At 34.3% G+C, this 24,384-nt stretch overlaps 2 protein-coding genes and 1 pseudogene across 2 annotated transcripts; all 3 read right to left on the bottom strand.

Annotated features, from left to right (window-relative positions):
• Positions 1-6: 6 nt before the first annotated feature.
• On the bottom strand, positions 7-14,171 carry LOC102591821 (putative disease resistance RPP13-like protein 1; annotated as a pseudogene).
• On the bottom strand, positions 5,254-6,696 carry LOC107062303 (putative disease resistance RPP13-like protein 1). The gene has a single exon (XM_015312805.1). The coding sequence runs from the start codon at positions 6,638-6,640 to the stop codon at positions 5,528-5,530; it is 1,113 nt and encodes a 370-aa protein (XP_015168291.1). The 5' UTR covers positions 6,641-6,696; the 3' UTR covers positions 5,254-5,527.
• A 4,816-nt stretch (positions 14,172-18,987) lies between the features above and the next one.
• On the bottom strand, positions 18,988-19,621 carry LOC107062309 (putative disease resistance RPP13-like protein 1). The gene is made up of 2 exons (XM_015312823.1): positions 19,393-19,621; positions 18,988-19,247 (listed from the first exon to the last, which is right to left on the bottom strand). The coding sequence occupies exons 1-2, from the start codon at positions 19,619-19,621 to the stop codon at positions 18,988-18,990; spliced, it is 489 nt and encodes a 162-aa protein (XP_015168309.1).
• Positions 19,622-24,384: the final 4,763 nt, after the last annotated feature.

Raw genomic sequence — 24,384 nt, 5'->3', positions numbered from 1 at the left:
TGAAAGCAATTAAAAAGAAATTTTAGAACTTTTGGCCAATCCACATATTGCAATTACAGACCAACGCACACATGTCTCTCTATATATAGTTGTACACTTATGATTCCTCTAGACAAGTAATGAAATACTATCGTTTTTATTTTACTAAGAAAGTGATTACTGTAAGGTGAAGAAGTTTATAATTCAGTATATCATATATGGCTCAGAAGGTATTTTTTATATTTTACAAATTTGTACATGTCTTGGTATCCATAGTAAAAAGAACATCATTGTAGTATACTAGGCATGTACCACGTCGATAAAACGCAAGAAAGATATTGACTGTTGGTATAAAAAGAATGACATTAGACCCAAGTGATGCATTTTAAAGTCGTAGGGGCCTAGGACCAAAATTCAACAGTACAAGCTATTACATACATAGTTCAATAGCTTTCACTTCTCGACTTGAACAGAGAAACCTTCGAAACTTTTCACTTCCCAAATGATCACCGAGCCTTGTCAAAATCCTGACAATGAAAAAGTAATATCTTTCCTTATAATCTATGACCATAATGCCAATACCTCTCTTGCGTAATACTTAAAACAACTTTTTTCCTAATGTACCTTTGGGTTCCATTAGAGTTGTATGTTCCATTTGCATCAAGTCATGCTTCATCTCAAGGAAGCCATAGTAGACGGCTGCACGACTTGGAAATCACAACCTCCATACTGAAAGCAATTAAAAAGAAATTTTAGAACTCTAAGGCAATCCCCGTGTTACAATTACAGACCACACAGTCTGTAATTGTAACAAAGAGTAGTAAGTAAGACAGCATCATACTTTGAACAGCTTGTACCACTCGATGATATACTTTTCCCTCATGATCAATTTCAATTCCCTCTACTTCTATAGTGACTACAGATCTTCGTTATACTATTAAGAAAAGTTTCATTCTTGACATGGGATGGTTGATGCTTACATATGATGTCTTTTGCAATTGAGATTTGAAGTTAAACTACGTGATAAGAGTATAAGTCACTAAGCAATGAGAAACCAATTCAATACCAGCTACCTTCCAAGAATTATATAACGCATAACAATTAGCTACAAGTCTATAACACATCTAATAATTCTGCCAATGGAAGTTTACTTTTTCCTAATACTCCTGTCATTATCCGTGATTATCTTTTCTAAAACTTAGATTCTCTATGGAACATAAAAATAAAGCTACGCGTTTGATGATGAGCACGATCTAATTATATTCTGAAAAGAATATTAAACGTCATTAATATCAAAGATATATATCATTCTAATGATCACAGAAATTTATGTATAAAAAGTTCAAAGCATAAACTTAATGTTTATAGTAGGCCGGTATTGAAGATGACAATCAAACCAGAAATCTTGCATTATAGTCTTCATTGTAACTTTATTCATATATCGAGTGACTTTTAAAGATCGTTAACGTTTTCTTACAACAATGAGAAAAATTATGTTTGCGAAAATTGATGATGTGAGTGTAATACTAATATTAGTAATAGGTATTTGAAAATGACAATTAAATACGAAATAAATAAAGCTAAATTTTGTGCTAAACTCTCAAATCATCCAATCAAATGACTTCTAAGTACATGCATGACATGTATCTTTCAAAATACTATGTTTTTTTTATTTACCTAATTATAGTTAATTAATATATATTAAATTTATGACTTAAAATAGTAAGTTTTTAATTAGATAATATTTTTATCAATTTCAATGTCGGCCACGGCATGTGATCAAAGCAAAAAAATTGAAATTTATTATTTAACAACTATTTGATATAAATAACTATTTTCAATTTATTTCTTTTAAGAAAAAAATATCAAAATGGCATTTCGATGAATAACTATCTGCATTTTACATGTGATCAAAGCAAAAAAATTAAAATGCAGATAGTTATTCAGCGACAAAACTGCGAAACTATCTTTATTCACTTACACTTAGGTGTCAGACCACATTCAAGCAACGGTCTATAATTACAAATATAAAGATTTCTTTTACAAATCTAAACATATTTCCTTGACTTCACAGAAGCCATAGATGATACACACTGGTCAAAAAGATATAACAGAAAAAGAATAAACTAAAAATGAAAAGATACTAAAGAAATAGAATAACTTACATCTATTGAAGCACCACTTGTTTTAATCATTACAGGTTCTCCCAATCAACATTTATGGTGGAAATATGAGCAATTTTTGGTCAGTAGCCGTTGTTTGAGCAATAGACGCTCCACACTGCTCGACAAGATATTAAAACAAAGGAAAAGAATTAGCAAAAAAGCAAAGTGAAGTAAACAAAAATAATAAGCTTCTCAGGGTAAAGAATAACTTACATTTGTCAGAGCACTATTTGTTATAATCATTACATGTATATATGATCAATATATATGATGGGAATTTGAGCAATATTTAGCCAGTATTTCCCCTTGCCAAATTCTAGTAGTGGTGTGAGCAATGGGCAGCGGGAAATAGTTAGTTTAGAGAGGGAAGAGGGCATCCCTTTTGCTGGAAGTGATTGGAGCTTAGGGCAATCCAAAATGGTCAGCTCAGAGAGGGAGGAGGGTAGTGCTGATTCGGAAAGTGATTGGAGATTATGGCAATGAACGATGTGTAGACTTTGAAGCGAAGTGAGGTGCCAAAGATGTAGTGAATGGAGCTCATCATGGTAACTTAAATGTAGCTCAGAAAGAGAGGAGGGAAGCCGCCCTTCTTCCAACATTGACTGAATTTGAGGTAGATAGATATTGAACAGAGGTGAGGCTTTTGAGATCCTGGCTGCTTAATGTTTTCAGACTGCGTACGCTAAGAGTTGTAATAGAGGAAGGCAACTCCCAATGTTCCATCTCTTCGTCACTGCCATCATGTTCGATCTCTTCGTCACTGCCATCATGTTCAATAGCTTCGTCCCTGCCATCATGCTCCATCTCTTTGTCACTGCCATCATGCTCCATCTCTTCGTCACTGGCATCATGTTCGATCTCTTCGTCCCTGGCATCATGTTCAATCTCTTTGTCACTGCCATCATGCTCCATCTCTTCGTCACTGGCATCATGTTCGATCTCTTCGTCCCTGGCATCATGTTCAATCTCTTTGTCACTGCCATCATGCTCCATCTCTTCGTCACTGGCATCATGTTCGATCTCTTCGTCCCTGGCATCATGTTCAATCTCTTTGTCACTGCCATCATGCTCCATCTCTTCGTCACTGGCATCATGTTCGATCTCTTCGTCCCTGGCATCATGTTCGATCTCTTCGGCACTGGCATCATGCTCGATCTCTTCGTCACTGCCATCATATTCCATCTCTTCATCTCTGCCATCATGTTCCATCTCTTCCTCTCTGCCATCATGCTCGATCACTAACTCTATGAGTCTCGGTAAAAGCCACTCTTTTCGTCCATTCACCAGTTTCGTGCAATTCATGATCACAAGTTGTTGTAAATTGAAGGGCAATCCTCCATCAGGAAAGGACTCTATTTCTGGACAATCATCCAGATGCAGATTCTTAAGAGATGGAAGGAGTTCCTGCATACGTTCTGGAAGCCACTTCAGCTTCAAACAGTGCGAAATATCCAAAAACGTTATCTGGATCCCCCCACATGGCACCGAAAGTCTTTCAAGATTGCAACAACTAAAAAGAGAGAGCATTTCAGGGGCAGAGGGAATCAAAAACCTAGTAAAGTTGTGGCAATTAGATACATTCAATGTGTGTGCTCTTGGGAGCAACTCAGGTGATATATCATCTATACAATCACATTCTTCCAGTGTCAAATCCTCCAGAAACATATTACAATAACTCATCTCACCAACTGGCTCCTCCAATTTCAATTTCTGACAATCAGATATCTCTACTCTCTTCAAGGAACTCAGCAGTCTGCTAAAAGGTAAGGAGGTAAGAGAGTTACAATGAACAATAGATAATTCAACAATCTGCTTCATTCCCTCAAGTAGGGATGTATCCAAATTGAGTACAGGACATACTGAAATTATCAATTCTGTCAGAGAACAAAGATTTTCAGGCAACTTCCCCAACTTTAGACAATTTACAACTGAAAGCTTCTCAAGTTTAGGGAACTCGCCACTTCCTAGTATGTGCCATTGCTTCCACTCTGGCATATTATAAAATTCAAGCTTCTCAAGAGAGTTAAAAGGCTTTTTGGAGGATGAACTGCCATAGAATTCTTCTGTCACCTCTGTTATTCCATCCATCTCACTAATGGAAAGGAATTTCAAACAAGGGAGTTGTCCTAGTGCTGGCAAGGAATAACAGTCCTTGCAGTAGCTAAGAGACAATTCCACCAGCTTAAGAAACGAATGATCAGCTAGCCAATTTGGAAATTTTGTCCCTCTATATCCGGTGATTTCGACTTCTTTTATGTTTGTGTGTGGGCATAGTTCATCAAGTATGTCTCTTTCAGTTTGTGAATTGTGGGCGACACTACTTCCACTCCACTCCAATGATAATTTTTCAACATGATTCTTCTCCCTCATCTTTGCCTTCAAAGCTTCCCTTCTATCAACCACATTTTGCAACCTTAGAATTGATAGAGATCCATACAAGTTATGCAGTTCACCCAAATCTTCCATGCTCGATCCACCAGGACTGCCTAGAAGAAACTTGGCTCCCACTAGCACATGGAGACTTTTCAACTTGCTCAGATGTAGCGGCATCTTCAACCGATCAGTGTTGCTTATGTCAAGATGATGCAAGTTAATCAACTTCTCCATCTGCAGTGGTAGCTCCTCAAGATAAGAACAATATGACAAGAGAAGTGTCTCCAAGTTATACAATACACAAATGGAATCTGGCAACTTTTTAATCATTGTCGAGGAAAGGTCCAAAAATCTCAGGAGCTTTAATTTGATAAACAAGTCATCCGGCAACTCCACAAACGGATAACCTGACAATGATAATGCCCTTAAGGATGTTAGTCTTGTCAATATGTTATGCAGTATGTTATGCATCACCCTCTTGCTTAGCTGATCTGAGTAAAAGTTATTGACTGGAATCAATGTCCTCAGCTGCTCTGATTTGGAATAGGACATATGCTGACTTTGTTCCAACATATGAGATCCTTTGTTCTCTTCCAACCTAAAAGTTTAGAAGATGCAATTTGGGCCAAATCATTCACAAGGTCATGCATTAAGAATTTCTCTACGTCTCTTTCAGAAGATGCTGGAACCATTTCGAATAGTGATCTTGATCTAAACTCAAGGAAGTATTGATTACCTGCACGAAACTGTGGTACAAGACCATTAGCAATCCACAAGTGAATAACTTGGTCTTTGCAGAATGGATAATCTTTGGGATATATTGCACAATAAGCAAAACATTGCTTCAAATGTGCAGGAAGATCATTGTAACTCAACATCAACGCTGGTAATATACCATTCAAACAACTTGGAAGCTCCCAAATTTCACTTCTTAAAATGTCTCTCCACTCATCCACCTCTGATTTGCAGCGTAAAATACCAGCAAGTGCCTTTAGAGCTAAAGGCAACCCTTAGCACTTGTCTGCAATTTTTCTTCCAACCTCTTCAAATTCTGGATGTTCCTCAGGATCCCTGTTTTCTAGTGAATGTCGTTTGAATAAAGCCCAAGAGACTTCACTAGACAGAGTTCCCACATTGATTGCTCCACTACCCATCATCAAAGCAACACTCTCCTTTCGTGTAGTTACAATGATCTTACTTCCCAAATCTCCTAGTACAAAAAGATTTCTCAAGTCATCCCACTCGTTATAGTTATCATTCCACACATCATCAAGGACAACAAGAAACTTCTTTCCCTTCAGGCTTTCCTTCAATTTGACTTGTAGCTGATTAAGATTGTCATCAACCGTTAAGCAAATTTCTTGAAGTAAACCTTTTGTTATTCTGAAAGCATCATATGCCTCAGAAACACAAAACCAAGCTTTCAAACCAAAATGGTCCTTCACCTTCTCATTATTGTAAACGGCTTTAGCAAGTGTTGTCTTACCCACGCCGCCCATTCCAACGATAGGAACTACAGCCAGATTTTTTCCATTTGCATCTTCAGACAATAAACGGACAATCAAATCCTCTATTTCCTTGTGCCTACCAAAGATATCAGAATCATCAACCAAAGAAGTTGAAGGTGTTCTAGTTTCTTGTTTAGTGGAACCAAATTGGTCCTTTAAGCCAAGGTCACCAATTTGCTCTTGCAAATCTTTCAATGTTTCAATAGTGTCTTCCAACTTCTCCTTTATGTTAAGGAAAAAATCATCACTCAAGCACAGGTTATTGTCACTTACTTGCTGGTTGCTAGTTTCTGCAAGATTTTGATGCTGACCTTCAACCTTAAGTCTCAAAGCCTCATAATTGACCTCTTCCATTAAGTTTTCAGCAGAGTCGACAGCATTTCGAAACTCATTAAGCCACTGGCTCACAAATTGATTTGATGCCTGCTTACTCTCTGCATCACTTAGCACAGCTTGAAGACCAAGCAAAGTCATTCTCAGCTTCTTTAAGAGACGAACATCATTCTTATGCTTCTGAAACATCTTGAGCAGCTCACCCTGAGGTGCAAGCCTATCAAAGAGAACATTCAAAGCTGAAGAGATAAATGCACCACCAACTGCTAAGCCAGACTCCATTTCTGAAATCTGCAAAGCAAAACACAAAATGATTTTAAGAAATTTGAGAAGATGAATGTTTGTATCTTCAATTACTAACAACTTTACTTTACCTGTTGAATGCTAAAAGTAATTTGCAAACAAGAATGATCACTGATTTCTCTCTCTCTCTCTTTTGCTAGTAAATTTACAAACAAGAAGCTGTAATTGGTACAACTATGTTTGCTAGTGACTATTCATTGCTTTCTCAATTGAGGGTAGTTGGGGGTTGTAGAAAATGGGGACCATTTAGAGACCAAAGTCTTTGTATCATTTAAACATCAATACAAGGTTCAGTACGTTGTGCTATTTTGACATTTTTGGCTAATTCAGCCAAATACGTAAAAGTGTGCAACACACTCGCGGATAACATCTCAATATTTGAATTGCACAAAATTACTTCCATATTTGAATTGCACAAAATTACTTTCCTGGGGTGTTTGACAATTAATGAGTCTTGTTTTAAGGCTTGTTTCTGAGATTATGCTTTCTTCAGGGACTATATATTTCATAATTTGCTCATAAATATCTTCAGGTTGTCCTTGTACAGCAACTCTAGTGATTGATCTCCGACTACTACGATCGTTGGGAGCTGGATACCTTCTTGCATTATGTTAAGGTGGCGGAGCTTGTCTATACAGTCAAGAAGTGGACGAATTCTATCATTGAAAGATGCAACAATGGAAGGATGAACAAATGGATACATTGAGGATGAGCAATTACGTGTGAGAATGATCAAATATATCCTTACATAAATGTTGAATTGAATTTTTCACTTTTGTTAGAAGAAAAAAGGTATATGTGAGCCACTTTTTTAACGAGAGTCATATAAACTTTATATCACAAAGTTAAGAAGTATGTTAGACCCTATGAGTCAAAACTCAAGAGAGAAATACACCACCAACTGTTATTTTTTTCTCCTTTCAAAAGTAAGACTTTTCAAACAACATGAAGACAATGATAAATTGAAGCGAATTCATTACTTTCTCAATTCAATAATTGAAGCAAGAGAAGAAGAGTAATTTATTTGGGATGTAGAAAGGGGGGCCTAGGTGGGGGACTCAAATATAAAAGAGCTTAAAATGATAGATTTCTACACAACTCATTATAGTGTTAAAAGGGATCTATCATATTAAAAATATGTTTACTTTACATTCTTGAAAATTTTCTTTCTTTTATTTTTAAAAAAAAAGAAATCATTCTTGAAAATATTATTGATGAATTTTGAATTGAACAGAACTTTTAATTAGATTCCATGTGGTTACCTTCCTCAAGGACATTTGATTATTTTATATTTAATTAGATTCCATGTGGTTATCTTTTAAATCAACATAATCTCTTTTTATAATCACTCATCATATCTTTTCTATTGAACTTGCTGCATAAATGCATCGAAAGATTTTAATAAGTTAATATTTGTGTATTCTACAAAGTAGAACCTCTTTGATACTTTTAGTTTGTCCATAATTTATCGAAAGTTTAAGATTACAAAATTTAAAAAACACATATATATATTTAATTTAAAATCATAAATTTTACTTTTTATTTCTTAAATTTTGTGTTCAAATAAGCTATAACACTTAAATTGATCGAAGTTAGTACATCAATTTTGCGATCACGCACGCTCTCTCTCAATATATATTGATTGTTGGGTTATTGTGATGTAGTGGAAAAGGGCATGAGGCCAAGACAACACAAGTTGTGCCAAAAGTAATTGATAAAATTTGATGGTCACCAATCAACTTACCTACCCCTCTTAATTCCACATCAAAACCTAACAAAAATTAAATTGAGAATTTTTTTCAACTCTTTTTTTTTTTTAAATAATAAAAATTTAGAGCTAATTTTTTTCAGATATGTTGTATTTTTTTTGTATCATTAAAAAATAAATAAATTGGGCATATGTACTAAATTTGACAAGAAATTTAGTAAAAATAAATTTAATCATCAAAATAATAAATCCAAATTAGCCGTTGAATCAAAGAAGCCAAAAAAAATTATATGTGAGAAGGATCAAATATATCCCTACATAAATGGCTTTTTCAAAAAAATAATTTAAAATTGATTTTTTTAAAATTTTCTTTAGAGGAAAATGATATATGTGAGTCATTTATGTAACAATAGAAGTATATGTAAGCCACTCTTTTAAGAAGAGTTATATCAGCTTTAAATCACAAAGTTAAAAAGTATATCAGACCCTTTTCTTTAGAAAAAAATAAATACATGTGCTAGTTGTATTATATAATTTATTTAATATTATATTTATACATAATAAACCATCGTGTTAACGATACGGAACATCTCAAAGCTCAAGAGAGAAATGCACCACCAGACAAGGGCGGAGCCACCTTATACTAAGGTGGTTTATCCGAATCCCCTTCAGCAGAAAATTATACTATTTATACATGGTTAAAATAATATTTTTATGTATATATAGTAGATGTTGAACCCCCTGCGGCTACTTCGTGTATCTATTCTACAGATTTTGAACCCCTTTATTGAAATTCCTGGCTCCGCCGCTGCCACCAGGTGCCAACTTTCATTTTTTTTCTCCTTTCATAAGTAAGACTTTCCAAACAACAAGAAGATAATGATAAATTGAAGCAAATTCATTACATTCTCAACTCAATAATTGAAGCAAGAAAGGAAGGGTAATTTATTAGGGATGTAGAAAGGGGAGCCTAGGTGGGGGACTAAAAAATAAAGAGCTTAAAATGATAGAATTCTACCCGGCTTATTATAGTGTGAAAAGGGACCAAAAGTAATTTAGCTGTGCTAAAACTAATGTTTGGATCATGACACTAGTTATAACAATCACATTTTGTCTGATGACATAAAAAAAGAAGCATTTCCTTAAATATTATAGAATTTGAGAATAGAAAGAGCAAACATTAGTAGTTTTAGTACAACATATATTTTTTGGAGATAGTAATAGGTCTTTAAAATATTAAGCAATGTTAATTTGCTTTTATTACGGTCATGATCTGTAATTGTTGTGATCTAGAATGTCAACTCATGATTTACTATGATTGGTCAAAAACATTTTATCATTATAATAGAACGTGACAATAATTTGTTGTAATTTAGTGTGAGATTGTTTCACCCTTAACCAGAGGTCTCAGTTTGAGTCCATACCAAAATGGGCCCTGTAGAACGCGATTCGAATTTAGTCGCCGCTTCAATGCGAGCTCTACACACCGGGTGGGAGACAAAAAAAAGTGTGTAGAAGGGAAAAATAAGTTAAAATAAATGGCTAATCCGACATACTCTGTTGGATACTTCGAGCTTTTTCCCCTTTTTTGATAGATTTCTCTTTCTAAGCCTGGAGGAATTTTCACTTAATGTTCTATTTATCCAGAGTAAAAAGAATGTCATTGTAGCATCCAAAAGAATGTCATTGTAGCATCCTAGGCAAGAGAGAAGTTGATTGCTGGTATATGAAGAAGCGACCTTAGAGTCAAGTGACGCATTTTGAAGTCATGCGAACATAGAACCTAAAGTCTCAACAATACAAACTATTACATTCATAGTCCTGACTCTTGATGTTCAATCCAACATCCATAGACCTTACAAAAATATTCCACTTTCCAAATCATTGTTGAGCCTTGCTAATGTTTCAAAACTTCTCTAAAACTTTCAGTTTTTTCTTCATATTTCTTACCGCCTTGCCACCTCCACGCCTTCGTGTTATCACACGGATATTATATGCTCGGGAACACCAAGACAACAGCAATCACACTATGTGTATACTGGGTAAACTGAGTTGAAGCGTAACCAACCATGGTCTTGTCCTCATCCGACCTTTGGGTACATTAGAGCTGGATGTTTCATTTGCAGCAAGTCATGCTTCATCTCAAGGAAGGCATAGTAGACAGCTGTGCGAATTGGAAATCACAACCTTCTTACCAATCCACATATTGCAATTACAGACAAGTCGTTTTATTTGACTATTAAAGTGATTACTGCAATCTAACTGAGACAACTCCCAATGTTCACTGTCGAATAGAGCAAGGCAACTCCCAATGTTCAATCTCTTTGTCACTGCTATCATGTTTGATCACTAAATCTCTGAGACAGGGAAGTTTCTGTAAACGCCACTCCTTTCGGTCGTTGACTAGTTTCTTGCAATGAAGGATCTCAAGTTTTTGTAAATTGAAGGGCAATCCTCCTTCAGGAAATGACTCTATTTCTGGACAATTTTCCAGAATTAGTTCCTTAAGAGATGGAAGGAGTTCCTGCATCTGTTCTGGCAGCCACTTCAGCTTCGAACAGTCATCAATATGCAAATACGTTATCGCAGATGGAAATGCCACCGAAAGTTTTTCACAACTCCAAATAGAGAGAGTTTCAGTGGCAGCAGGAATTAAGAACCTTGTAAGGTTGGGGCAACTTATTGCCCACAAAGTGCGTGCTCTTGGGAGCAACTCAGGTGATATAGAATCACATTCTTCCAATGTCAAATCCTCGAGAAACATGTTGCAATAACTCATCTCACCATCTGGCGACTCCAATTTCAGTTCCCGGCAATGATATATCCATATTGTCTTCAAGGTACTTGGCAGTATGCTAAAAGGTAAGGAGGTAAGAGAGTTGCAATCACCAACAGATAAATCAACAATCTGCTTCATTCCCTCAAGTTGGGATGTAAACAGTCCAGCCTCATAAAAAAGAAGAGAATCAAAAACACCAAATATTTGTAAACTTGAAAGTTGGATAGGTGTCTCCAAATTGAGTTCAGGACATCTTGAAATACTCAATTCTGTAAGAGAACAAAGATTTTCAGGCAACTTCCCCATTAACTTAGGACAATTTTCAATTGAAAGGTTCTCAAGTGTAGAAAATTCTCCATTTCCTAGTACGTGCCATTGCTTCCACTCCGGCATCCCTTCAAATTCAAGCTTCTCAAGAGAGTTAAAAGGCTTTTTGGAGTATGAACTACCATAAAATTCTTCCGTCACCTCTGTTATTCGATGCATCCCTCTAATCGAAAGGAATTTCAAAGAAGGAAGCTGTCCTAGTGCTGGCAAGGAATCACAGTCCTTGCAGTTGCTAAGAGACAATTGTACTAGCTTAAGAAACAAAGGATCAGCTAGCCAATTTGGAAATTTTGTTCCTCTATATCCGGTGATTTGGAGTTGTTTTATGTTTGTGTGAGGGTGTAGCTCATCAAGTATGTCTCTTTCAGTTTGTGAATTGTCCGCAACACTTTCGCTCCACTCCAATGATAACTTCTCAACATGATTCTTCTCCCTCATCTTTGCCTTCACAGCTTCCCTTCTATCAACCACATTTTGCAACTCTAAAACTGATAGAGATCCATACAAGTTCTGCACTTCACCCAAATCTTCCATTCTCAAACCACCGCGACCACCTAGAAGTAACTTGGCTCCCGCTAGCACTTGGAGGCTTATCAACTTGCTCAGATGTAGCGGCATCTTCAAGCGAGAAGTGTTGCTTATGTCAAGATGACATAAGTTGATTAGCCTTTCCATCTGCAGCGGTAACTCCTCAAGACAATAACAAGATGACAAGAGAAGTGTCTCCAAGTTATACAATGCACAAATGGAATCTGGAAACCTTTTAATCGCTGTTTGAGAAAGGTCCAAAAATCTCAGGAGCTTTAATTTGATAAACAAGTCATTTGGCAACTCAACAATCTCATAGTGTGACAATGATAATTCCCTTAAGGATGTTAGTCTTGGTAAAATGTTATGCATCACCCTATTGCTTAGCCTATTTCAGTGATAGTTAGTGATTGGAAGCAATGTCCTTAACTGCTCTAATTTTTAGAGGGGTTTCAACTTTTCAAAGTCGCCATAGCCCATTAAATAAGACATGTGCCGAATTTGCTCCAACATACGAGATCCTTTGTTCTCTTCAAACCTAATACAAAGTTTTGAAGATGCAATTTGGGCTAAATCATTGACCAGGTCATGCATTAAGAATCCATCTGGTTTCCCTTTAAACTTTGGGACCCTTTCGAACAATGATCTTGATATCAACTCGAGAAAGTATTGGTTACCGGAATGCAACTTCGGTAAAATACCATTAGCTATCCACAGGTGAATAACTTGGTCTTTACAAAATTGATAATCTTTGGGATATATTGCACAAAAAGCAAAACATCGCTTCAAATCTGGATGAAGATCATTGTAGCTCAACATCAATGCTGGTAATATACCATTAAAACAACTTGGCAGCTCCCATATTTCACTTCTTAAAATGTCTCTCCACTCATCCACCTCTGATTTTCTGCGTAAAATACCAGCAAGTGCCTTTAGAGCTAAAGGCAACCCTCCGCACTTGTCTGCAAATTTTTTTCCAACCTCTTCCAATTCTGGATGTTCCTTAGGATCCCTATTTTCTAGTGAATGTCGTTTGAATAAATCCCAAGAGACTTCACTAGATAGAGTTCCCACGTTGATTGCTCCACTACCCATCATCAAAGCAACACTCTCCTTACGTGTAGTTACAATGATCTTACTTCCCATATGTCCTTGTACAAAAAGATTTCTCAAGTCATCCCACTCATGATAGTTATCATTCCACACATCATCAAGGACAACAAGAAACTTCTTACCTTTCAGGCTTCCCTTCAATTTGACTTGTAGCTGATTAAGATTGTCGTCATCCTTTAAGTCAAATGAGCCAACTTCTTGAAGTAACCCTTTTGTTATTCTGAAAGCATCATATGCCTCAGAAACACAAAACCAAGCTTTCAAACCAAAATGGTGCTTCACCTTGTCATTATTGTAAACCACTTTAGCAAGTGTTGTCTTACCCACGCCGCCCATTCCAACAATAGGAACTACAGTCAGTTTTTTCCCACATGCATCTTCAGACATTAAACGGTCAATCAAATCCTCTATTTCGCTCTGCCTACCAAAGATATCAGAATCATCAACCAAAGAAGTTGAAGGTGTTCTAGTTTCTTGTTTAATCGAACCAAAATACTCCTTTAAGCCAAGGCGACCAATTTGTTTTTCCAACACCTCCAATGTTTCAATGGTTTCTTCCAACTTGTCCTTTATGTTAAGAAAGAAATCATCACTTACTTGCTGGTTGCTTGTTTCTGCAAGATTTTGATGCTGACCTTCAACCTTAAGTCTCAAAGCCTCATAATTGACATCTTCCATTAAGTTTTCAGCAGAGTCGACAGCATGTCGAAACTCATTAAGCCACTGGCTCACAAATTGATTTGATGTCTGCTTATTCTCTGCATCACTTAGCACAACTTGAAGACCAAGCAAAGTCATTCTCAGCTTCTTTAAGAGACGAACATCATTCTTATGCTTCTGAAACATCTTGAGCAGCTCACCCTGAGGTGCAAGCCTATCAAAGAGAACATTCAAAGCTGAAGAGAGAAATGCACCACCAACTGCTAAGCCAACCTCCATTTCTGAAATCTGAAAATCAAAACAAGAATGATTTTGAGAAGATAAAATGTTTATATCTTCAATTTCCTTTACCTGTTGAATGCTAAAGAGTAACTTGCAAACAAGAATGATCACTGATTTCTCTTTCTCTCTCTCTTTTGCTACTAATGGTCTTACTTATAATTCTCTTTTCCATAATTATGACTTTTCACCCAACAACAAGAGTCAATAATGGGCTATTTTTTTTATTGGGGTTGGAGTGGGGGGAGATGGACAGCCATAGAAGGAAAAAATAATCAAAACTCCTTTCCATGAGTGTGACTTTTCAAAGGTATCTATAATTTGAGAGAATACATCAAATACTCCTAAACTTGGCAGCAAAACTTACTTGAACACTTTAATTACTTGGGCATTTAAATACTCCTTATTACAACTTCGAAGTGAATTTAAAACCACCCTTAGATTATAATACCACTCTCACTTGTCACATCATAGCCATATAAGTGACACAACATAGCCATGTCAGTAGGGTGTGCAAAAAGCGAACCAATCGATAAATCGAATCGAAAAAGTGTTGTTGGTTTATTATCCTCGAGTTATTGGGTTAACTGTTTTTTAATGGTTTTATAAAAAAAATCGGGTAATTGGTTCGGTATTGGTATTTAATATTGGGTTAAGCGATAACCCATTAAGACTATAGTAATTTACTATTTTTACCTGTACATAAATATAAATGTTAATCTCAATATCTTACTAGTTATGTCTTTGTCATTTAGCCTTCAATTCACACTTCACTGTGACTTTTTGAGTTCACAACTTCACATTATACAAACAGTTAAAACCTAAAGTAAGAACTCTGTTCCTCTTAATTTCTCTGTGTGTTACACCTGTATAGTTCTTTTCATGTTTGCTATTATTATTTCTAGTTTATGAGCATTTGTAAAGTTGCATTATTCTTGTCACGTCAAATTATCATATATTTATTTATCAGTATTTACTTATTGGTTAAACAGAAAACCGAATTGTTAAGGATCAAAATCGCTAAACCAAAAACCGATAAAAAATATCTTATTGGTTTGGTCATTGGTTTAGCATATTTAAAAACTGAAAACCAATAAATCGAACCGATAATACATAAAACCGAATTGAACTGACCGATGCACACCCCTACATGTCAGCACCACGTCATTAATTAATTTTTTATTAATTTTTTTCTTTAACGCTTCTTAAAATTAATTACACTAATTAATTAATTAAAAATACATTTTTGAAAATTAAAATTTAAAATGTGGACCCATTTTTATTCCCCCCCCCCCCAAACTGGTCCAAAATGTCCTTTTCCTAATAAATATATTAGTATATTTTTTTTTCTTTTTAACCATATTTTATTCCTAATAAAGATATTACTATTAAAGAATCCAATTTTTGTCTCTTTTCTTTTAAAATCACATTAACTAATAAATAAGTAGGAAATATTTTTTTTCTACTCTCATTTTAACCATTAAAATAGAATAACTTCATGTACCATTTTAACTGATAATATAGGTCATATATATAAGATCATAGTAACCCTATCATTAATTTTTATTTAGATAATGATAAAAAAAAAATAGAAGATATTTTTATATCTTAATCATTTCCAAATTGAAGTATTAGGATAAACATTTTCTAATTAAAAAAATCATCATCATTAGAAAAAGAATGTGCTTATAAAAAAAAATTATTTCGAAAAAGGATATTTTTGACGTATTAAGTAGCATTAGTGACATTTTTTAATCAAACTATTGACGGCAAAAACATTTTTAGACCAAACTAGTAATTGATAACTAACTCCATGTATCTTTTTAACTGATCATATAGGTCATATATATAAGATCATAGTAACCCCATTAATATTCAAAGAAAATAGAAAATACTTTTATATCTTAACCTTAATTGAAGTAGAATAAACATTTTCTAATTATAATTATCATCGTTAGGAAAATAGTTCTTTTCTTAAAAAGAAGTAACATATTTATTTCAAAAAGACATTTTTGACCCATTAAACAACATTAGGGTTACTTTTTGACCAAATGTTAACAGTAAGGGCAGTTTTAGATCATAGTATTAATTGATGACATTTTTATTCAATTTCACATAGTTAAAGGATATTTTTGATATTTTTTTATGTTCCTATTTTAAAATGGAAAAAAGGAGTTAAGAACCTATAGTTTGGCGGGGACCATATACCACCAAATTCACATATATTTCTATTGGAAATGAAATTTTCACCAACTGAGCTAAAATTTTATCGTCCATCAAGATTTTTTTGAAATTAAAACTCGCTAATAGTCGGGGCCAGATAATTCATTGTTCAAATGCTTTAAGATAGATGTGTCAAATGAGCGGATTGAATTGAATTAGGGCAAGTAAAATTGGAATGAGTTAATAAATAAACGGGTTAATAGCTATTTGGACCGAATGAGTTGAATTGAAATAAACTAAAATGCAGGTCATAACCCTCTGACTTTCTTCCACATGTACTTTACATACAGGGGCGTATCCAGAGGGGGTGTTGTCGGTTCACGTGAACCCATCTCCCCTCTCTAGATCATATATAGTAATGTTATATAGATGTGTGAACCCACGTTCAAAGTATCATATAATAATACGATGATGATTGGGTGCACCCCTCTAAGTGAGGATAGAAATTTAAATCTTATATCTATCTTGTCTTTTACTAACACTTCTCTAAGTGGTTATTGGTTACATTTTTGACGTTTCAGCTAATTATTCTTTTGTTTTTTTCCTTTAATCTTTTAAAATTTTCAAGTGTGTTACATTAAAAATCATAAAAAAATTAGCACTGTAAAATTTTTATATAATTAAATGAAATGTGTATATTAAAATTTAAAACTAGTAGCATTATATGTTTTGGACCTATAATTTTTAAAATTTAATGGTTCATATTAAAAACCTAAAAGTAAAACCAGTCAAATTTATATTTAAGAAACATTTTTTTTGTAATTGTGCACCCATCTTGCGAAAATCCTGGATACACCTCTGTTTACATATTCTGTGTGTTCGTTATCATATCTACGTATTGTCATTGATAGAAAAAGCTTCTAATTTGTTAATATTACACTTTGCTATGAACTTCCTACACAAAACTATTACTCCCAATGCCAACATGATTTAACAAGAGCAAATAATTAATAAACTAAGAGAAGTAATGAAAAATAAATATCGATGTAAGAACTTGCAGGCCTGAAGAAAGAAATACACCACCAACTACTAAATATGTGCAAACATTCAAGGATAGTGCAAATAGAATGTATCCTGCATTAAAAAGATTTTCTATAGTGACAGCAGATCTTCGTTCTACTGTGAAGCTAGCAAAGTTTCATTCTTGGCATGGGATATTTGATGCTTAATTACGAGAACTTAAATTTCAATTATACATGGTTACATAAGCTACATATGATGTCTTTCCCAATTGAGATGTGAAATTAAAATGTGGTAAGAGCATAAACCAATAAGCAATGAGAAACTAATCCATACCTCCCATCCAAGATATATGCAATTCTATAACGCACAACATTTAGAATCTATAATATCTAATTCTAACAATGGAAGTTTTCATATCGAACTGAAGATGATTTCTTGGCTTCAATGTGGCAATAGACACTCAATGTTGCTCAACAAGATTTTTAAAAAGGGAAAGCAAAGTGAAGTAAACAAAAATAGAAAGCTTGTGAGGAAAAAGAATAACTTACATTTGTTTTAATCATTAAAGGCATTCCCAATCGATCTCTATGTTCGAGATATGAGCACTTTCTGGCCAATAATATTCCCCCTTGTCAAATTCTAGTAGTGGTTTGAGCAATGGGTAGTCGGAAACATATAGTTCAGAGAGGGAAGAGAGCATCCCTTTTACGGATTTGAGATTAGGGCAATCCTTGATGATCAGCTTAGATAGGGAAGAGGGCATCCCTTTTACTGGAAGGGATTGGAAATTCGGGCAATCCTCGATGATCAGCTCAGAGAGGGAGGAGGGTAGTGCTGATTCAGGAAGTGATCAGAGCTCATGATGGCGAGATAAATGTAGCTCATAAAGAGATGAGGGAAGCCGCCCTTGTTCCATCATTGACTGAATTTGAGGTAAATCAACCATATATATATATTCAAGAGAGGTGAGGCTTTTGAGAACTTGGCTGCTTAATGTTTTCAGATTGCGTATGGTAAGTCATTGAATAGAGCAAGGCAACTCCCAATGTTCTATCTCTTTGTCACTGCCATCATGTGCGATCACTAACTCTCTGAGACAGGGTAAATGCCACACCTTTCGACCATTCACCAGTTTCGTGTAATTATAGATCTCAAGTACTTGTAAATTGAAGGATAATTCTCCTTCAGGAAATGACACTGTTTCTGGACAATTCCACAGATTCAGTGTTTTAAGAGATGGAAGGAGTTGCTGCATACGTTCTGGCAGCCACTTCAGCTTTGAACAGTTGAAAATGCACAAATACTTCATCTGTGTCCCCGAACATGCCACCGAAGTTATTTCAAGATTCTCACAATTCCAAATATGGAGACTTTCAGTGGCAGTAGGAATCAAAAAGCTAGTAAGGTTGGGGCAATTTTGTACCCTCAATTTGCGTGCTCTCGGGAGCAAGTCACATTCTTGCAGTGTCAAATCCTCCAGAAACATGTTAGAATAACTCATCTCACAAACTGGCTGCTCCAATTTCAATTTCTGGCAACGAGATATCCGTATTGTCTTCAAGTTACTCGGCAGAATGCTAAAAGGTAAGGAGGTAAGAGAGTTACAATGAGCAACAGATAATTTAACAATTCTGTCAGCCTGCATTCCTTGAAGTTGGGATGCAAACAGTGCAGCGTCGTCGAAAAGAGGTGTCCTTGAAATGTTCAATTCTGTCAGAGAAGAAAGATTTTCAGGCAACTTTCCCATCAACTTGCAATTGAAAGCTTCTCAAGTTTTGGGAACTCGCCACTTCCTAGTATGTGCCATTGCTTCCACTCTGGCATCTTTACAAATGCAAGCTTTTCGAGAGAGTTAAAAGGCTTTTTGGAGGACAAACTACCATAGAATTCTTCCGTCACCTCTGTTATTCGATGCATCTCTCTAATTGAAAAGAATTTCAAAGACGGAAGCTGTCCTAGTTCTGGCAAGGAATCACAGTCCTTGCAATTACCAATAGACAATTTCACTAGCTTAAAAAAGGAATGATCAGCTAGCCAATTTGGAAATTTTGTCCCTCTATATCCGGTGATTTTGACTTCTTTAATGTTTATGTTTGGTTGTAGCTCATCAAGTATGTTCTCTTTCAGTTTGTGAATTGTCAGCACTACTACTTTCACTCCACCCCAAAGATAAATTATCAACATGTTCCTTTCCCCTCATCTTTGCCTTCCGAGCTTCCCTTCTATCAACCACATTTTGCAACTCTAGAATTGATAGAGATCCATACAAGTTATGTACTTCACCCAAATCTTCCATTCTCGAACCACCGCCACCACCTAGAAGAAACTTGACTCCAACTAGCACTTGGAGGCTTTTCAACTTGCTCAGATGTAGCGGCATCTTCAACCGATAAGTGTTGCTTATGTCAAGATGATGTAAGTTGATTAGCTTTTCCATCTGCAGCGGTAAATCCCCAAGACTACTACAATGTAACAGGAGAAGTGTCTCTAAGTTATACAACACACAAATGGAATCTGGCAACTTTTTTATATCCGTCTGAGAAAGGTCCAAAAATCTGAGGAAGTATGTTAAGCTGCATCCTCTTGCTTAGAGGGTAACAATTATCGACATCAATACATGTCGGAAGCAATGTCCTCAGCTGCTCCAATTTGTAGAGTGGTGTCAATTTCTCAAAGTCACCATATCTCATTGAATATGATAAGTGCTGACTTTTTTCCAACATGTGAGATCCTTGGCTCTCTTCAAACCTGATACAAAGTTTTGAAGATGCAATTTGGGCTAAATCGTTGACAAGATCATGCATTAAGAATTTCTCTATGTTCCCTTCAGAAGGATTTGAGACCCTTTCGAATAATGATCTTCATCTCAACTCGAGAAAATATTGGTTGCCTGAATCTTCAATTATTTCATCTTTATGTGGTACGAGACCATTGGCAATCCACAGATGAATAACTTGTTCTTTCCTAAATGGATAATCTTGAAGAAATATTGCACAATAGGAAAAACATCTCTTTAAATGTGCGGGAAGATCATTGTAGCTCAACACCAACGCTAGTAATATGTCATTGTGTGGCAGCACAATGTTTATTTTACCTGTTGAATGCTAAGAGTATTATGTGATCAAGAATGATTTCTCTCCTTCTCTTTTGCTACTTGTCTTGCTTGTAATTAGTACAACTATGTTTTATCTACACTCTACAGCTGACAGCCATAGAAAAAAAGAAGTAGCAAAACTGTCCTTTTGCCCAGGGTCGTCTTAACCCCTAGGCCACTAAACCCATCGCTTGGGGTCCCCATTTTTTAAAAACAATTACTTATATATGTTATTTTTTAAAAAAAATAAATAATAAAAAATATATATATGTACTATGAAAGTTATGATTTCTACTAAGGAAATTACATATGAGATGAAAATAATCTTGAATTTCGTAAGAAACAATTTGATGAAAATGTGGATAGCGAAATCACAAAGTCCCTTGAAGAACCTTTTAGAATTGATTGTTTTATATATGTAGAGTAGATCAAACTATTTTTTCACTTCAAAATAGATTTGAACCAATTGAAGCATATGGAAATATTTTTGATTTCTTATTTAGTGGTAAAATATTGAGATCACTAGATGATGAGAATAAAATAAAAATATTGTCTTAACCTTGAACTTTCTTTATCATGTAATAGTTATTCTGATATTGATGGTTTAGATTTATTTTTTAAATTTAAAGTTTAAAAGTGTTAAGGGAAATAATACAAGTAGAAGATAATGATCTAATTAAAATACTCAATCAAATAAAAAGACTTGATTCGTTTCCAAATACACATATTGCTTATAGAATAATGTTAACAGTTCATGTATGTTGACTTAGCCAAAAGAAGGTTTTTACGAAATTAATATTGATTAAATCTTCTTTAAGATCAACAATGTCTAAAGAGAGATTGAATGAATTAGCTATATCATCATTTGAAAAGAAATTATTAAAACAAATTGATTATAAAACAGTATATAATGACTTCGCATCTAAAATATCTAAAAAAGTAGATTTTAAATAAAAGCAAAAGTATATATGATGGGGAAAAAATAGGGTAAATTACATAAATCCCATAGTTTTAATATGAAATTACAATTTATCCCTAATAAGTTTCTAATTACATTAATTCCTTAAGAATTAAAAAAACCGGATACAATAATTGAAGCTCGGATACATTAATATGTAGCTCGATACATTAAAAACTAGCTCGGATACATTAAATACTGGCTCGGATACATTAATATATAATATGTAGCTTGGATACATTAAAAACTAGCCCAAATACATAATATGTAGCTCGGATACATTAATACTGGCTCGGATACATTAATATGTAGCTCGATACATTAAAAACTAGCTCGGATACATTAAATACTGGCTCGGATACATTAAAGAATAAGGGATTTTGGAGATTTTTAAAAGTAATAGGGGATAATGAAAATAAGTGAAACAAAAAGGTGTGTATTTCTGTAATTTGTCCAAAAAAATATTAGGGCCCCTCTCTTAAGTTTCGTTTTAGGCCCCCAATGTTGTTGAGTCGGCCCAGCTTTTGCCCAACAAAAGAATAATGGAGTGTGGTTTCTTGACTATTCAAAAATAAAAGAGCTTAATATGAAAGGCGGAATGACCTGAGAGGCACCTGTACATGGCTCCGTTTATCACCTAGACACTTCAACTCACATCTTTGTCAACTGAACACTTAAAGTTACTATTATTGCACTTTGCCTGATGACATAAAAAAAAGCATTTGCTAATATATTACAGAGATTGAGAATAGAAAGCAAACATTAGTAGTTCTAGTACAACATATATTTTTTTAGAGATTAGTATATAGGGAAAATGCATAAGTACCCCCCCCCCCAATCTATGTCCAAAATCTCAAAGACACACTTATACACACTAGTATCTATAGAAAACTTCGTTTTACATATTAATTGCTAAATAATACTATAAAGAAGTTGTGTGTTTTAGTAGAAATTACCAGCAAATTATAGTTTTAAACAAGACATTTTCTTTTTCTTATTCTTGCTAGAGATAAGGATAAGCCATCTAGTGGTGGATGTGTTTGTATAGTTGGCAATCATAGGGAAAAAAATATTTTTTTATTTTTTCTCTTTTCATATTTTTTTTCCTCAATAATTGTTTCATAATGTATCGTCTTGTATTGTATTGTAATTTTATTGTTTTGATGAATACAATGTTTGGATAGATTGTATGTTTCTCTGTCGTTACATAATGTCACACATCCATGATTTGAGTGATAAACCTACAAGAAAAGTAGGGTACGATGTAGAGCTATAATGAAAAGGTAGGATAAAAAATGAAATATGATTATTAAATAATAAATAAAGATAAATGAGATGAAAATATAAAGGTAACGACGCCCATCATTTTTAATTCGTGCCGATAGTTTTGCAAAATCTTACTATTTGGTTTTCTAATTGTATAAATTCAGAATTTGTATAATTCAGTCCCTGATTGTATAAATCCAGAATTTGTATATACTTGCCCTAGATATTTGTATACGACTTATGAATAAATTCATAATTAATTATCCTGTTTGTATATTGGCAAACGAAACATACAAAAATTCCTAAATGTATAAATACATAATTTGTATATACTTACCATTGTTGTATATTCACAAGAGAAATATACAAATGGGCAAGCGAAATATACATATTGCAGCCTCCATTTGCATAAACTTACCATGTTTGTAAATTTGCAAGCGAAATATACAAACCACTATCTCCATAGCAAACAAAACTATAGCTATGAGGGCGCAATTATCGAAAATATAGCTATAGAGCCTTATTATGTCTATTATCTTTGCTATTTCTGAAATTTTCTCTATTTTATTTATATATATAAAGTAACTTTTTAAACACATACATAATTTTGATCAAAGCTATTGGATTATATCAAATTCATAACTTTCTCTCTAACTTTGTCCATGTATGGGAAGATTTCCATTAAAGAAAATATATTATAAAGAAGAGAAAGAAAAACTAAAAATAAATAAATTTTAAGCAATATAAACTGATATACATAGACATCATTTAATCTGTAATAACATAAAGAAATTAGGGAAAAATAAGCAAATACCCCATAAAAGCAAAATAATTACAAACATATATCCCTTTACATTCATACCCCACTAAATAATTACACTATATACCCCGTTTACTAATTTCACCCTTAATGAATGGGGGTATGGACTGTAATTATTTATGAGAGAATGGATTTTTCAGGAATTACTTTTGATTTAAGTATAAACTTGTAATTATTTTAGATTTTATTGCCCATTTATGTAGTTTTCCCAAGAAAATTATGCAAACATATTTCACTCCTCAAAATCTTCCCTGTTTCTTATACTTTTTTATATTCAAAGTACAAGGAATGTCATTCACGGTTCAACAACAATGAATATTTCACGATCAAGAGTATAATACTTTTTAGTAGTGGTTCTTCTTTATCATATAAATTAACGATTGAAATATGATTAAAAAATCATTTCAATTTAATAGACTTCTTTCTATATACCCATGAATTTCATTATATTTAGAAATGATACATTGAAAGAATCCGTTAGGTTTTCCAATATCAATAGATTGATAGTTTCTTTCTTGTATCTTTCCAAAGGAAAAAAAGATCTCGGAAAGAGTTCAACAGTAGTATGTCGTTGATTGCTTTCCTTATTTTATTGTATGTGTAAATTATCTTAAGGAAAGCCTTATTGTTTCCTCGTGTGAGGATTGTATAACTTGTATCTATCCATTATTAAATGATTTCACTTAATAGACTCTTAAAGGCGGCCTCTTTGAAAAAGGGTCGTATTAGTTGTCCTAGTGTAAAGAGTCAGTATTGGCCGTTGGCATTACCGAGGTAATATTGATTGATGCGGTAAGGGGCATTTTGGTGATTTACATTGAATTTAACCTACTTAAGAGGGTTGTAACGTTTACATGTGTTATTCTTTCATTCTCGGTGTTGTCACATTCTTATAAAACCTACCTACTCTTCCCTCTTTATTCATCTCTTCGGCTTCTCTCTCGCTCTCGCCGCTTAATTTATGTTCTGTAACAAGGTTAGTTCTATTTATCCTATTTTTCTCTT

Source organism: Solanum tuberosum, unplaced genomic scaffold, assembly GCF_000226075.1.
Source record: "Solanum tuberosum cultivar DM 1-3 516 R44 unplaced genomic scaffold, SolTub_3.0 scf00217, whole genome shotgun sequence".
NCBI classification, from domain to species: Eukaryota; Viridiplantae; Streptophyta; class Magnoliopsida; order Solanales; family Solanaceae; genus Solanum; species Solanum tuberosum.
Note: the sequence above shows the minus strand (reverse complement) of the source record. Positions and strands in the feature narration are given on the sequence as shown.

What these genes read in the sequence shown, in the direction of transcription:
- LOC107062309 (XM_015312823.1), bottom strand. Translation starts at nt 19,621, where the DNA reads ATGCCGCTACATCTGAGCAAGTTGAAAAGCCTCCAAGTGCTAGTTGGA. An exon ending in ATCTTTGGGGTGGAGTGAAA is followed by an intron (nt 19,248 to 19,392) that starts GTAGTAGTGCTG and finishes TTTTTAAGCTAG; the next exon opens with TGAAATTGTCTATTGGTAAT.
- LOC107062303 (XM_015312805.1), bottom strand. Translation starts at nt 6,640, where the DNA reads ATGGAGTCTGGCTTAGCAGTTGGTGGTGCATTTATCTCTTCAGCTTTG.